Source organism: Galeopterus variegatus, unplaced genomic scaffold (assembly GCF_000696425.1).
Source record: "Galeopterus variegatus unplaced genomic scaffold, G_variegatus-3.0.2 Scaffold3261, whole genome shotgun sequence".
In the NCBI taxonomy this organism is placed as follows: Eukaryota; Metazoa; Chordata; class Mammalia; order Dermoptera; family Cynocephalidae; genus Galeopterus; species Galeopterus variegatus.
In genome coordinates, this window is record NW_007729372.1 from 44,004 (window position 1) to 59,834 (window position 15,831).

Here is a 15,831-nt window from a genome sequence, read left to right on the forward strand (position 1 = left end):
CCACATTCTGGAGAGATTTCTGCTGCCTTCTAAGTGTCAGAAATGACTTGCAGCAAAGGCAAGGTATATTTGGAACAAGTTCCTGAGTGAGAGTGGAGACTCAGCCTTAGTGACCTGGAGCATAATGAGAAGACAAGCTTTATCCCAGGGTAGTGTTTGCAAATTTTAGCATGTGTCAGAATCACCTGGATGGATGGGCCCCACTCCCAGAGTTTCTCATTCTGTAGGTCTGGGGGTGGGGCCTGAGAATCTGCATTTCTAACATGCTCCCAGGTGACACTGACGCTGCTGGTCTAGAGACCACACTTGGAGAACCACTGTGCTAGTGCCACAAGGAAGAGAGTCCTCCTGGAGCTGAAGCAGGCAGTGTGAAGATCCATGTGGGTAAGGAGGTTTGGAAGAAAAAACGGAAAAGAGACAGAAAAATAGGGATAATGTACAGATTGGGCAGAACAAAAGGAAAAGTCTCACTTCATAACAAATGCAAGTAGGGGGGAGTTGCTAGGTGATGGAAGAGGGAGAGGTGAGTTTCTAGTGCAGGAAAAGCCAGGTGAGAGGCAAGAGCATAGAGTTGAAATATGTGCATTTGGGGAGGCAGAGGAGGTGGAAATTTCTCATTAGGAAGTGGGGAGTGGTGTGGTTGGCACTGGTGGGGGCTGGGAGTAGAGATGGGCTGGGGGAGCAATGCCTCTGTAGACTAAGGGGACAGCTGAGATGTGGCAAAGAAGGGTAATTTCAGGGCTGTGTGGTTTGGCTTGGTAGTGCAGCACAAAAGATATTGGGAGAAAGGGGGTGGAATTTAGATGTGTGACCTGCCCCGTAGCTTTCTTGCTCTCTGCATTTATCACATCACATCACACCCAGCAAGACAGCCCCCCTCCTCCTGGCTCATTAGGAGATTTGATTCAGCTTGGCTCCTGCTGTCAGCAGCTGTCTGGGGCAAGATCTTTATGCTCCCTGCTCCCTGTGCAGCAGCCAGCCTTCAGCCAGCAGCAGAGCTCATTAGAAGAGGGCTGCCTGGACTCTTGGTCTGCAGCTCATTGGTGGCTGAAAAGAGTTAATATCTATTCTTTGCTGCCCCCTGCACAGCCTCTGGGTGCAGAGGGAGGCAGCTGTGGGCTGTGGGGATTTCTCCCTGAGCCACAGCCAAAGGAGCTTCAGGTTAGTGAGGCTGAGGAGGAAGGTGCAGGAGGCGTGCCGGGAGAGCTCTGCTCAGGGGCACCTCCTGCATCCTGCCAATGAGGATGGGCATGCAGACCATGCCCAGGAGCCAAGCCGCCGCCCGCTGGGTGTAGGCTGCTTCAGTATTTACTGGATGTGACAAGCAGAGAGAAGAGCTTACGGCGGAGCCGCTTGCTGCCTGGCTCAAGTGGTGGGAGGTGTGTTGTGCATGCATGCGTGTATATATGTGTGTGCGTGCCTGTGTGTTCATGCACACATGCCCTTCACCTGCCAAGGATTTGACTGCTAATAGAAAGATCTACTCTTTCCCCAGAGCTCCTTAACCCACAGCTTTTCTGACCATCCAGTTGGCAAAGACCTGCAGGCCATGAGGACTGGTCAAAGACAGTGAGTATTGCTTTTGCTTTTCTCTTTCCTCTTTGGGGTTCCTGTGTGCACTGACTGCATTATCCATATTTAATTAACCTGCCTCTTCATGCATATTGATTGCTTTCTCCCTGCTGAGGCTCTCAGTTTTTCTCCCCCTTGTTATAAATCTTTGCTCTTTGTTTCTAACCTTTGTTTTCTCCTTGAGTATCCTCTCTTTCAATTATGTCCCATCCTGTCTGCCCCAAAGTCACTTATAACTTGCGGCCCATCTGTAAGGGCACATGCACTGTGGGTGCAATGACACCCTTGAACTTCCTGGGCTCTGGGTTATTCCTGACTCTGTTCCCCATCGGTCTAGGGCCAAACGAGATAAGTGCCCTGAGGTGCCAGGATGGACAGGGCAGCTAGGTCAGCATATCCTGCTAGTTCTTATTTAGTGGAGTCCAAGGCTGAGCTAATCAAAGGGGTGGGGAAGAGGTCAAGGGGCAGTTTGGGCAGTGCTGGATCCGGAAGAGAGAGGCAGGCATCTGAATGGCACAGGCAAGCCGGTGTGGGCTGGCAGTGGGATGAGAAGAGCCACAAGGCAGAGACAGGAGGCTGGCAGTTCCCCTGCCCCAAATGACCTTGCTGAGGTGTATGTGGGAAGTAGAGGTTTTGCTCAGCTCCAGGGTAATGAATGCCCCTGCGGGGGCTCCCCCTTGCCCTGGGGCCATATCCCACAAATAAGAGAAAATGAGGAAGAGGTGCCCCAAACATGATTTCTAGGGACCCTTAGAAACTAAAGGGCTTTGGTTTCCTGACTTCCGGGCAAGCAGGTATAAGCCCGGTTAGGACGAAGATTAAGTAAACGTCCCTGTCAGGGAATGCAATTCATGGGTATGAGGCTTTACGTAAAGTCTAACTAGTTTATTTTTGTTTGTTTTAACAAAGCAATCTTTCTATTTTAGTAATTATAGTATTATTAGAGAAGCTATTTAAAGTATTTGTGAAATGTTCGGGGTAATATCAAAATAATTTAAATGGCGCAGCTTACCTAGGAGGCTTATCTATCTAAATTAGGTTTCTTTTAAGATGGATTCTATGTTTGCTGTCAGAGTCCCCCCGGGGAATCCTTTATGGATAGGCTGCTCTCTTCACACTTTCTTCCTATCTGTTCTTTTCTGTGGGAACAAAGGGTTTGAAGCACTGAGAATGGGACCCTCAGGAGAAAGAGACTATCAGTCCATCGGCCTTCAGCCTCAGAATCCCCTTTTCCCCCCACCCCCATGTCCACCCTGCTTTGGGTCAAGAATGGGCCAGTCCCCAGGCTGAGGAAGGTCATGCAGCCTCCACCTGGGCAAGAGAGGGTGACCTGCATTTCATTTCTTCAGCCTGTGCCTTTGATCCCTGCCAAGGAGCAAGCCTGCATGGTGACGTGCCTGAGGAGCCTCCCTCGGAGTTACTCCAGCCTCCCTCCCGTGCCAACTTTCCCAAGTCTCCGTGCACGCCCACCTGGGACAGGTGCCCTTGGAGGGAGGCGAGAATCAGAGCAGCATCCAATCAAATTATTTTGGAGCAAGTGCCAACCCCCCTCCCCCACCCTTACTGGCTGGTCACTTGGGCCCCATTCTAGTAAGAGAAAGAGATCAGCAATTTTTGGTCTCCCAGGCCCATGCCTCCCTGGGGGCACATGTCCCACTTTGCTATTGATGGCCAGTGGTTGGGGAAGTAAGAACTCCTGACCCACAGACAGCAATGGGAAGCCACCCAACCATCAGTTCTTGCTCATCCTTGGTTGGTTGCCCTTGCTAAGGGCAAGTGGACGTTTGTGGGGACTGGGGTGTGTGGGGGGAGGTGTTCCACTGACGGAGAGCCATCTAAGAGGACATGTAGTGCAGTCAGATGAGAGAGGGTGGCCCCTCTTACAGCAGATTCTTTGATTTTAGGTGAGAGGACGTGAAAGGGTAAATCCCTGAGCCCCGCAGTCTTATTTCCTGCCCTGACGTCCCTGCAAACCAGCCTAAGGGTTAACTGTAAGCGGATGCCTGTATGGCTGCCTTACTGATGCCACGCAGGTAATGGATTGATGACCTGTTTTCTTGACCCTGCCCCTTTCCCCCTTTCTCCACCTTCCCACCTCCCCTGCTGTTTGAGCCTGGACCAAGCCTTCTAAGCCCAGGAATGGCCCCCTTGCTTCTGTACCCTAGGCCTCCTGTGTGGACTGTGCTGTTCTTGCCTGCGTGCTTCTTGCAAAGTCGTGGCCTTGCAAGCTGGACCTGCCTTAGCTCCAAGCCCTTGCATTGACTGGTGGGAGGTCTTGGTGGTGACTTATGGGGTGGTACAAGGGACTGTGCATGAGCTTGTATGGAATCATTTAGAGACCTCCCTGAGCTACTGGGACAGAGAAGACAGATGAGGGCAAGCCTTGTTTTGCTTGTTTTATTTTCAAGTAAACTTAACCTTTGATTCTTGCTTCTGCTCCTATTATTTAGACCTAACTAAGCAGATTATAACTCAGAGCTCAGCTAGGAAGATGGAAATAAAAACCGTTTTACCCAAATAACATTTTGTTGAAGATTTTTGCAAAGAATTTGGAAGAATTACAGTTGTCTTGGTAACAAGTAGCACCTTTTACACTGGCCCCTGCTAAAAACCTTGTTAAATAGCTCATGTAGTTTTGCCATTTTTTTGAAAGTCCTTTTAATTGCTCTTTGGGGACAGTGACCTGACTGTTTTATGACTGATGATCCCGGGGCACTGAGGAATGAACTGACTAGGGAAAGTTGGGTTCCGGCCTGCGGTGTGGCCTGAGCAGGACCTTTACTTGAATTCGTGGAATGTGATGACTCAAGGGCCCTTAATCAGTGGCTTGCATGGTCTGGTGTCAGGCACCCTGTGATTTTTAAGAGTGAGTGGACACAGGAGATGCTTGCTGTCTCAGAAGAGAGGATAACTGTAGTCACTGTTTGGAAAAGCCATGAAATAGATGGTTTCACACTGCGGTCTGGCTGAGATTCGAGGTGGGAAGAGGGAACAAGCAGGCCCAATTTCCTTCAGGACAGAGGATATTTCTGGGAACTTGAATGTTCCAGCCCTGAGAGGCTCTGCAGAGATGTGCTGCAGCATACCAATGTTGTCCACCCCTGACAAATACAATACCATCCCAGCAAGCATCTGTTGGATAACATTTCTGTGGATAAAGGCAATTACCAGGGATGAAAAGCCATTTGAAGTGAAAGGAAGTGATTGCATTGGGTGACCTGTAAGGTCTCTGCCCATCCCTAGGATTTGTAAAAAACAGGGAGGGAAAACCAGGCTGGAAGGACTTCCTTTCAAGACGGAGAATGGCATCTTCTAGGACTATTTCCATGGCATATTGTCACCAATGTGTGCATAGTTCACTTGTATATGTCACTCTTAAGTCCTCATCTGATTATACCAAACACTTTCCATTTACCTTTGCCCTCAAATAAGGAGTTGACAGTTAAAGGTCGGGGGCTAGCAAACTTATTCTGTCAAGGGCCAGAGAGCAAGTATTTTCAGCTCTGTGGGCAATACAGTCTGTGTTGCAGATCCCCAACTCTGCCCTTGTAGTCGAAAGCAGCTTTAGACAATAATAAACAAATGGTGGTGTATTCCAATAAAACTTTATTTACACAAACAGGCGCCTTTGCAGGGCTGTGGATTTCCAACCCCTGGTTAGAAGTAAACAGGAGCTAATGTTGGGAGTCAGAAGGAGACATTAAGATAGTTTCTCATTAGATCATCCATAACAGATAGCTATTTAAGTGCCTGATGTTGTTATATGGGTCCTTTGGACAATAAAAAATATGAGGAATTTAAACATACATGCTAACAATTTAAATTTGTTTGCTGAGATGTCAAAATATAAATAGGACTTACAAGAGCTTAGTTAAGCAAGTATAAGAACTGACAAAGGGGACAGAGGTTCCCAATGGCTGATTGTACCAACTGCCCTTCTCCTCACCTGCAGGCCGGTCCTTGCTGGTCTGTAGCCATTCATGTAGATAATCACATCTGTGAGGATGAGTGGGGATGACCTGAGTCAGAATTGACCTGCCTTGAAGCCCCATACTTTGTGCTCTGAGACTCTCTGACGTGCACCCCTGCATCCCGCAAGCTTCCCTCTACTCTCGGTGTGGGTTCCACTTCTGGGGCTTTGCAATCTGGAGCTGCTGCTGCTGCTGCTACTTTGCCCCCTGAGTGGGAAAGCAAAATGTGGATTGTTATTTTGTCATAACTGTATTTCCTTTCCCTACAGAGAATCCTAATTTAGACATTCTTCCAAGCTAATGACCTTCATTGACTTACCATCCACTTGCTGTGTCAGCTTTAAAAAGCATTAAGCCTCTAGAGGTAGGGCAGGGTACCTATTACTATTCCAGTAGTCAAGATAAGGAGTGAGTATATCCCTTGATTCTGCAGGTGTTCTCTCTTTGTTAATGAAACCTTCAGGGGCCACATGGGCAAGGGGAGGGGGCAGTGTCGTGCTGTCTCCTGCAGCTGCAGCTCCAGAGACCCTTTATGGAGATGACAGCTGTGATCATGACAGCTCCTGTTCTTCTGCCCCTGTGCTTGTTGCAGGAACAAAGGGATGAGGACTCGACTGGGATGCCTGTCTCACAAGTCAGACTCCTGTAGCGATTTCACAGCTATTCTTCCTGACAAACCCAACCGCGCTCTCAAGTGAGTAGTATGGCCACATGGCATTCCCGGGGTGCCTGCCGTGGGGCACCCACCATGGGGCTATAGAACCCATTCTTCTCGGGGAAGTTGCTGACCAGATGAACCACAGGACAATAAATCCCTCCCTCTTGGCAGCTCCTTTTGTATTCCTGGATGTGATTGGAAGGAATGTTTATTTTCTTTTTCAAAATGTATAGCTTAGTGATCTCAGAAAGGAGATTCTCCTTTGCCTCCTAAGGAAGCCGTATCATCCATCACTCAGAAAGCTGTGGGTGGTGAAGGATACTTCTTGGTTCTACTTAGTTGTCAATCTGAGCTCTCAATTTGGAAATAACCACTCAAACTTACTCTAAAAATATGCTGAGGTTCAGGTAATCTGGATTCAGCACCTATTCTGTGCAGGCGGTCTGTTATATGATATCACAGATCCTTGTTTAACTCTCACACAGCTCTGTAATGGGCATTATTATCCTCATTTCAGAGGTGAAGAAATCAAGGTGACCGTAAAGAGGAGTCAGGAGCTCAGCCTAATTTTTCTGACTCCAAGTCCAGTTTCCTTCCATTGTTACCCTGATGTCTTTCAATAATGCTCTTACTTAGCTTAGTTCTTTAGACTGAGAGCCAATATACTAACTCCACTGAATTCAAATCCTAATGTTTTTCAATTTGTTACTTAAGAATGTACAAATTTAACAGTAAAATAATTGCAGGAATCCAGGTATGGTCTTTATGTGCCCCCAATTGTTCCCATTTATTCTCCTGAGCAAATCTCGGTGGTCATCAAGGGAGAGGAGGTCATTTGAGAAATATTCAGGAGAGATGTTTCTTCATTCCTAGGAGACTATCCACAGAAGAAGCTACTCGATGGGCAGATTCCTTCGATGTGCTTCTCTCCCATAAGTGTAAGTAGAATTCAGGTCACAGCATGTCGCAGCAAATCATCCATTTAGTAAGCAATGTACCGAATGCCTATCATGATCGAGGGCTGCTCTAGATATCCCAGACCTCTGTGAGTCCTGCCCTCTCCGAGCCTCCTGCCTGAAGGAACACAGAGATAAGAGAGCGGACAATTTAAATGCAGTGACATGAGGACCTTTTTTTTTTTCCCTTCTGATTTCTGGGTTTAAAGTATAGTCCCAAGAAACCTTCCTGTTCTCAGCAATTTTAGCAAGAAAGAGTTCAGCTTGGGGGTTTGGAATGATGGGATCCATGGGAATGAGAATCTAGATTTCAGCCCAGATCTTGTTTACAAAATTAAATGACCTCCCCCCAAGTCGTTGGAGAGTCTCGGGCTATTCATAAACAAATGAATATTCTGTGTGTTTTATTAGTCTGTTACGTGGCCAGAGTTGTGAGTTTTCTTGTGGCTTTCTATTTTGAGGGCTTACTCCCCAGCAGCACTGTATTCCTCATTTCTGACTTAGTATGACTTCTGTTATTCCTCATTTCTGACTTAGTATGACTTAGTATGACTTCTGCGATGACTTCTGTTTCTCACCAGGACAGTAACAGTTGTGCACATTGCTGCATGGAGAGGGCAATTTGACGTCAGCCAAACTTTTCAGCTCCTGCTTTTATCTCCTCATGAGCAAATCCAAATTCCTTGGGTTTTGAAATCCCAGTGGCGTTAAATTCACAGGAGTGGCAGAGCAGGGGTGAGGAAGAGAGAGGGGTGTTCTGAGGAGGCAGGAAGGTTCCAGACAGATATTCGGTGCTCCTTTTAAATACGCCACATCATTGTGAGAGTCCTAAGTGACCTGGGAGCAGAAGGGCTGCTTTTAGTTTGGAGTATGGTTTCCACTTAATTGGGGAACATGGTTGGGTACAGTTAGGTTAAAAGCATTGGGTGCGAGTCAGACCTGCGTTCTTGATTTTGACTCAGCTTTGCTGCCGGATGGGTGGCCTTAATAGAGACTCTTGGTCTTCAGAAGGTGACTTCAGAAGGGATTTTGCTTTCAACTTGATGAGCAGGTCCCTCTGACTTTGTCCTTGATCCCAATAATTAACAAATGCTTTTGAATAGATTTCAAAATGAAATGCAAAATTTAAGAATAAGCACGTGTTGTAGTGAGTGATTTTGTGAGACAAATAGTCATTTTAGTGTTCTATGGATTACAGTTAGGAAGGAAAATCAAACAGCATAGATACAGCATATATAACATATGGCGTACCCCAAACAGCAAGCTTGTGTAATGAATTTGCCAAGGTAATGGCATATGTGTGATAATATTTAGGATTTGATAGTAATGTTTTCTTTTTGAAAAATGAGGCTATTCTGACTTTTTGTCGGTAATCATATTAGGCTAAACAAAGTGTTACTACCAGTTTACACCCTCTTTTCCGGCTGGATTTGATTCAAGGTCATCTTGAAGTTTGGTTTCTATTTCAGCCTCAGGACTGACTCACTTAGTTCAAGTCCCTGAGGCTGTCTCCTCTTCTAAAATGGGGATAGAAATACCTGCTTGCTACCTGTTGCCTGCATATGAGAAACTTACTAGACACCTTTAGATGATTTAGGGTTCTCTATTCAAAGGTGGTTTTAGAAAGATGTGGTGGCATTTTCAAAAATTATATATTTATTTATCACATGCAAAATAAAGGTTCCTTGAGAATTAGGTTCAAAACTTTGCTGCCAATTATTAATATTAAACCATTATAGACAGAGTTTATGGTGGTGAAATTAGTGGCTGGATGCTTAAGGCATATTTGGATTACTGCAGTGATAAGACCTGGAGATTTAAGAGGTTTAATTTTATTTGTTTGATTCAATGACTTTTAAATCTGAAGACAATTAATTCTGCTTCTGTCAAGGATGCTTCTGGTTTTAAGGAATGCAATGACGCTTTTCTGATATGGGGATTTTGTTAAGGGGTCACAAGCTGACACCAGATTGCTTTGTAAAACAACTACGGGAACGGGCTTTTTGAACTTTGAAGTATTCAATGATCCTTCTTGGAGTCTGATGTTCTGTCTTTATTTCTGTTTAATAGGAAAATAAAAAGCCAGTGGAGCGAATGTCTTTGAGAAGATGGGGATCTGTATTGAGGGGTCACTGGTAGAATTTCAAGCATTTAGAATTTGAACATTTACTTGCCTGTGCAGGCTACAGAGGAGTCAGAGCCCTGGTTACCTTGAAGGGTGTTGACAACTTTCTAGAAGTCTAATTAATTTGGGTTGGTACTGTGACTCAATTAGGACTGATTAAGCTTTTCCAAAGGGATTTGCACGTGTTCTGGTCCCTTAGGAAGAACAGCGTTGATCAGAGGTATGCGGAGCTTTCAATTAAGACAACAAAAATGTCCTAAGAAGTAAAGAGTGGAGAATCCCTAAATGACTAGGCTCCAGAACAATGCATGTTAGTCTAGAACCCACTCCCTGGTAATTCTCCATACCTAGGCAGCTGCTCTGCCAAAGTTTCTATTTCAGAAAATCCAAATAATTATCTTTTTCCCCATTCTCGATCTATAGAGCATCCTTGGTATCACCGGTCTGCCTGGCTATTTTGGGCACTCATTGATTTTAAGACAGATGTACTTACAGTGTTTATTATGTACAAAATCTTTGCTAAGAAGCTTTGGAGAGAGCACAAAGATGAACAGAACACAGTCCATCCCTGGTGGAGAGTGCAGCCTTCTGAGAACACAGGCATGCATACAAATAACACAAGAAACAATACAGTGTGCTGACTACACACTAGGTGGCTTCAAGATTTCAAGCAGAATCCTGACATTCAGTGTTCCTCTTAAATTTCATTTTGTCGGTATTAGACATTCTAACTGATCTGGGAGCAGGAGGGCTGCTTTTAGTTTCAAACCTGGTTTCCAATTAATCAAGGTACATACTTTTGGACAATTAAGTGAAGAGCACTGGCTGGCAGTCAGATCTGTGTTCTCAGTTTTGACCCAGCTGTGCTACTGGATAGCTGGGTGGTCTGGACGAAGTCCCTCAGTCTCTTGGAAAATATGATTCCTCATCTATATAATGAAGGATCTGGAGTAGGAGGTGTCAGAGGCTGGATCCGGTGCTACCTTGTACTGGGATGCTGTCTGTAGGAAATACCAAGGCTGGGCAAAACCCAATCACCTACAGTAAGTAGTTTGACTCAGTACTGTCTGCAAAATTATGTAAAACTGCTTCAAAGTGGAAATGGCTCCAGCAATCAGAAGAGGGCTTGGGATGCCTGGGTTATAAGGCTTCTCCCCTCCTTGGCAGAACACCTCGTGGGCTCAAATCTCAGGCAAAAAGAAAGCAACTTTACTATTTTTTAGACGTTAGATTAAAACAAAAAATCTGGAGGTCAAGTATTTGGAGGAGTTTTATTTCCAATTATATTTGTCTACAAATGCAATAGAAAGCAGAAGCACCCTCTGTGGTCTGGGAAGTAACCACTTGCCAAGTGCTCTTTTTCTTTTTTTTGACTAGTGAATGAAAAATGAAATGAAATTGCTGATGGCTTCATTAAATAGGGAAGAATTTCTAACACGTGTTAATTTGGCATCTTTTTTCTGTTATCCAGTAACAGTTAGACTTGATATATGTGAGTTGTGCATGTAGTCTACCAGCGAAGGTGTGCACGTGGTGTATTTGTGTGTGTGTGTGTGCATGTGTACACACCCAGAAGACTTTCTGCTCTGCAGCTCATACTCAAGAGACTGAAGGCTCCTAGTTTGTGGGAGATCTTTTCTGACAGGTCACTGCAGAACAGGCACAAAATGGTGTGTCTTCTGCTTTTATTTCTCATGAGGTTCAGGCACATGCTTGCTGTTTGTCCAGCTTTTAGTGGGATGCTCAGTCCTGAACTCTGAATCAATTCTCCCTCCCTCCCTTTCTCTCTCTCTGTCCTTCCTTCCCTCTTTCCTTCCTTCCTTTCTCCTTGCCTCACTCCTTCTGTCCCTCCATTTTTTATTGGGTATAAGAGTTGGAGTCATTCCGGTTTTAAGGTGAAGGTGTAGGCAGGGTTCTTTTCCTTTTTCCCCTTTTCCTCTCACTTCTCACACCTGACTCCATGTCTGGATGACTGAGCACCTCGCCCCGAGCATTTATTTGGTATTTAGCTTTGTTTTGTTGTTTGCACAGAGCATGGAGGGTCTATGCTGATCTGTCCCCGCCAGGCCCAGGGAGTACTAGGTTAGTGGAATAGTACAATTGAAAGCTCTTTTGCATCTGCAGAGTTATTATCTATCTCTCAGAAAAGGAGACCAATAAAAAAAACTTTTAGTTTTAAAAACTTAGCTCTTTTTGAGATAATGGTTGAGATATAGAAAAATATAATGACTTGAGCTAGTCACACAGCAACCAAGGGGAAAACCCAGAACAAACAATCAAATAAACAAACACTAAAATTATCAGCTCATGGAATTCCTTAAATTATTCATCTAAATGGCGTTTAGCTCTCGAACATACAAGGATACTTAAAAAAGTTTGTGGACAAGTTGAATTAAAAGGTAATATGAATTTTTCCTTGAAGTTTTTGTAGTACCCTCGTGCAGTTTACAATCAGGCTTCTGTTTAGCACACAGCCCTCCCCATGTCTGTCTCCAAGCCCAAAGGTTCTAGAACAAATGTTACTTAAAGTGTGATCCAAGGAGGCAGCACCAGCAATGGCCATGAGCAATGAAAACTTTGGGGGTTCTGTCTCAGACCTACTGAGTTGGAATCCTTAGGAGTTGGATCTGTTTTTGCCCATGCCTTGGAAGAGTATTTATGCACATCACAGTTTAAGAAGCCTTGCTCTCAGACACAAGTAAGTGAAGCCATGAATCTGGAGCATCTTGGTGGGACAGGTGGCCCATGCTTTCCAAGAAACTCATTAAAGACTGCCGCTTGGATCACAGCTTTCTGAAGTACTCAGGCAGCACAGCCCTTGAATGGTACCTTGTGTATCACAGATTCCACATATACAGGGTGGAAGTTTCCATAGTCAGTAAACAAATACAGCAGGTATGCTTTCAGGATAAACTGAGGATAAGAGTTAGAAGTAGATGGGCAAAGTAGAAATGGGTGGAAAAGAAGCTTCTTTATTTCTTTGCCATCACCACATTGTTGTAACTTTTATGGGCACCCAGGAATGCGGGTGCATTTAGCTTTTATAGGAGGAGTGCCTGGAATGTATTAGGCAACTGTGAAAAGCTCATTGAAGAAGGTCTGGATGAAAGCAATCAGATACGTCTCTGACACCCATTCTGCTGCTTGCCAGATATATGACCTTAGGCAAATTATTTAACTTCTGCAAACTTTGCTTTGTTCATTTGTAAAAGGGGAATGGTAAGACTTATCTTGCAGTTGTGAGGATTCAGCGTGATTATGACTCTGCAATACTGTGCATGATGACTGTATGTAGAGGGGCTCAGCAAAGGACAGCTATTTTTATTATTTTTGCTATAATGCAACATTAAATTCATTGAGAAAACATGCATTTCATGCCTTCAATATGCCAGAGATGGTGGCAGCTCCTTTGATTCTGCAGACAGCTTGAGGCCATGGATTGGGGGTAGCATTAGAATCACTGGTGGTGCCTATTCAAATTCCATAAAACCTCACCCCCTTTGCCTTACGAGCTTCTGGCATGCCTCCCCCCCCTGCCCCACCCCTCCCCGTGTATATGAGAGAATCCCACCGGAGATGTGGTTTTGATAAGCCCAGTAGGTGAATTTAACATGTTCCCTCTTTAAGAGTCCCTGCAGTATTTCTCTATCAAACCAACTAGGCAAATATTCCTGGATAATTAATTTTTGAAATCCTTTAGGCTATGGACTGGTGTGCATGAGGTTTTGCAATACTTCTTTGTTAAAAGAGTCTTTTGTGAATGCTAAATTTTCACCCTGTTAAGGGCACATCTTCTTTGTCTCTCCTTCAACAGAAAATTCCTTGCCCATTTCTTATAATAGTTGCAGATACGGGCTCTACACATTTTTTTCTGATTACTTGGCTCAGCTTCTGCTTGATAAGATAGGAAAGAACATTGGAATAGGAGTTGTAAGACCCAAGCCCTCTTTACTCTTCTGCTACCTCATCTTAGGAATCAGAAACCATGCAACCTCAGAGCCTCGTCCTTTCTTCGTGTCCAATGTAGGGCTTGATCACAAGATCTCTAATGTCCTTTCTAGCTCAAAGACTCTAACAACTTTTAAGTCCTACTACAATTATAATACATCATCTTGCTATATATATACTAACAAAGTAAAGATCATTGAAGAAAATTACGTTAATCGCAAGACTGAAGTATAATTAGCATACCAATTGCTTGCCATTAAATGTCGTGTCTGGAAATAGTTTGTTCCCTAAAGTAAGCTCCCTACCTAAATCTTGATTAAGCCCAGATATTTGTTTAAAAGCCTTTATTATATGGATAACACAAAAGAAAAGCTCTGATCCTGATGCTCTTCTCATCACAAATTTCAAATCAGTGGCTTGGTTCCGAATCAAAGAGATTTTGACTTCACTGTTAGCATATGTATCCTGGATCTTATAAATGTATTTTCCTTTCCTACACTCTGTCTAGCCTTGGAACCCATTCACCAGTTTTGTTTTCTCCAATGGATCAGGGATACAAGAGGACTCTGGCCTTTGGTACAGCAGTTTGGCAAACGGGGGAGCTTAAAACAGTTTTTTTTCTCATGCTCCTGTATTTTTCCAAGCCCAGGATCTGAGCTAGGCTCAAGCCCACCCCTGGTACCAGCTAAATCAGGGCTCCTGGACATTGGACTGTACCTCAGCCCCTTCCCTGCTGCACCAGCTGCACCGCTCATTCATAGCGACCCAGTTTCTTTTCTTATATAAGCACCCTGCATCAAAGAACGCCAGGGAGCAAGCTGCAGCAGGCGGCGTGTGCAGCCGCGATGTGTTCTTGGACATTCTGTGGGTGATGCTCAGGAGGATGCCCATATTCTGCCCACTGTTCCAGGGATTCAAGCCTTCTGGACACAAGCCTTCCTGTTCCTTCTATAGACAGACATCGATCTCAAAAAGTTTTTAATGTTCTTAGAGCCTTGACTCCTTAGAAAGTCAGACAAAGGAAAATAAACTGAAATGAAATGACAAAAAGCCAGGTTCCCCTGTTTCTCTCCCATTTTCCTGAATTGTTTCCTGAACGACCTACCACCTTTAAGTTGCCAGGATTGTTGTTGGTATTAGGTATGTTATGTTCTTTGTGGCGACTCCTTAAGCCACCGAAGTACAGGAACAATATTCACTAACGCGGACAGAGCACTCACTGTCTGTGCCACCCTCTGTGTGTTGTCCACATGTATAAACTCGCCCCACAACCCTCTGGAGTAGGTGCTGTGGCTATCTGCATTTCACAGATAAGAGAATGGAGGCACAGAGAGATTAGGCCTTCTGCACACTTACCTAGTGTGCATCAGAGCCAGGACACAGGCTCAGGCAGAATAGCTTCAGGGCTCAGAGAGGTCACTCTTTCCAGCCACCTAAAGTCTGTGCAGGTGCTGGAGGGGGGCTCCAGTTCCCTGGATGCAGGGAAGGGAGTGGGGTTTGGGGCACATGGGGCCCAGGCAGGGCAAGCATAGCCAATGCAAAGCCTGAGAGGTGCCAGTTTGTGCTGCTGGGGCTCTCAGAGACAAACCAGCGTCTTGCACTTTGCACCCATGGCAGTTTATGGACAAGCAGAAGGGAAGAAGAGGGTCCTGGTGGAGGGAAAGGGGAAAGATGGAAGGAGAGGGAGAAAAAGGACAGAGTACAGAAGAAAAGGAGAGGGGCAGGGGAAGATGCTGAGGAGTCAGGGAGGGGAGCAGACGAAAAGCTTGCGGGCAGGAGGTGGAAGGTGGAGGGAAAGGGAGAAGCCATGCGAGTGGGAAGAAACCCCCCTGTGGCTCTAGTCCAACGCAATTCCTTTGCTAGGCCACATAAACAGGAAAGGTGGGCCGGGTGGGGGCAAGTGGTCTGTGCTCAGAGCCCACTGCTGCCATCTGCTCTGGGCAAGAGGAGGGAGGGTGCCTTTACCCGCTACCCACTTCTATTGTCCCAGGGTGAAGTTTCTCTTTGCATGGGGATCCTCCATGGGATGCCGTGCTCAGTGCCGGCCTTGGGAATCTGAAGAGGATAGGGGGAGGTTGGAGCTGAGAGGGGGTGGGCAGAAAAAGTGGGTGAGCAGAGGAGGAGGGCTGGGGCAGGTGCGGGCTGTGCAGGCTTTTGTCATCTTTGTCTACTGGGCGTCTTTGCTGCAATCTATTCTCTGCAGCTTCTCAGGTCCAGACCCTTCCAGGCCTGGCCCACAAGAGCCAGGCCATTCTTCTCTCCTTCCCCATCTCTCAAGCTCTTTCCTTGAAACCCCTGGCAACTTCCAAGTGCCATGTTTTGCTTTGGTTCCCCTCCCACTTCCTCTAAGCCTGCCCTGAACATGCAGACCATCACATTTTGGGCTGAGCCTGCCTGAAAGAACACAGCATCTTTTTAAAAAAATTTTATTTTGTCAATATACATTATGGTTGATTATTGTTGCCCCTTACCAAATGCTCCTTACCAAATCCTCCCTCCTCCCTTTCCTCCCTCCCACCCAACAATGTCCTTTCTGTTTGCTTATCGTATCAACTTCAAGTAATTGTAGTTGTTATATCTTCTTCCCCGCCCCCGCTTTTT

General features: G+C 45.5%; 1 protein-coding gene across 3 annotated transcripts in view; it reads left to right on the plus strand.

Annotated features, from left to right (window-relative positions):
• Positions 1-273: 273 nt before the first annotated feature.
• The window catches only part of RGS8 (regulator of G-protein signaling 8), a 31,403-nt gene continuing 15,845 nt past the window's right edge, over positions 274-15,831 (plus strand). Inside the window, exons 1-5 of one of the 3 annotated variants that reach the window (XM_008584439.1) lie at positions 274-384; positions 1,496-1,569; positions 3,477-3,605; positions 6,136-6,237; positions 7,075-7,139. In XM_008584439.1, the coding sequence (XP_008582661.1) occupies positions 3,580-3,605; positions 6,136-6,237; positions 7,075-7,139 (193 nt within the window). In that variant the 5' untranslated portion in view covers positions 274-384; positions 1,496-1,569; positions 3,477-3,579. Of the gene's footprint in view, positions 385-1,298; positions 1,380-1,495; positions 1,570-3,476; positions 3,606-6,135; positions 6,238-7,074; positions 7,140-15,831 lie in introns of those variants that run through there. The other 2 variants (XM_008584441.1, XM_008584438.1) reach the window with 2 other exon arrangements.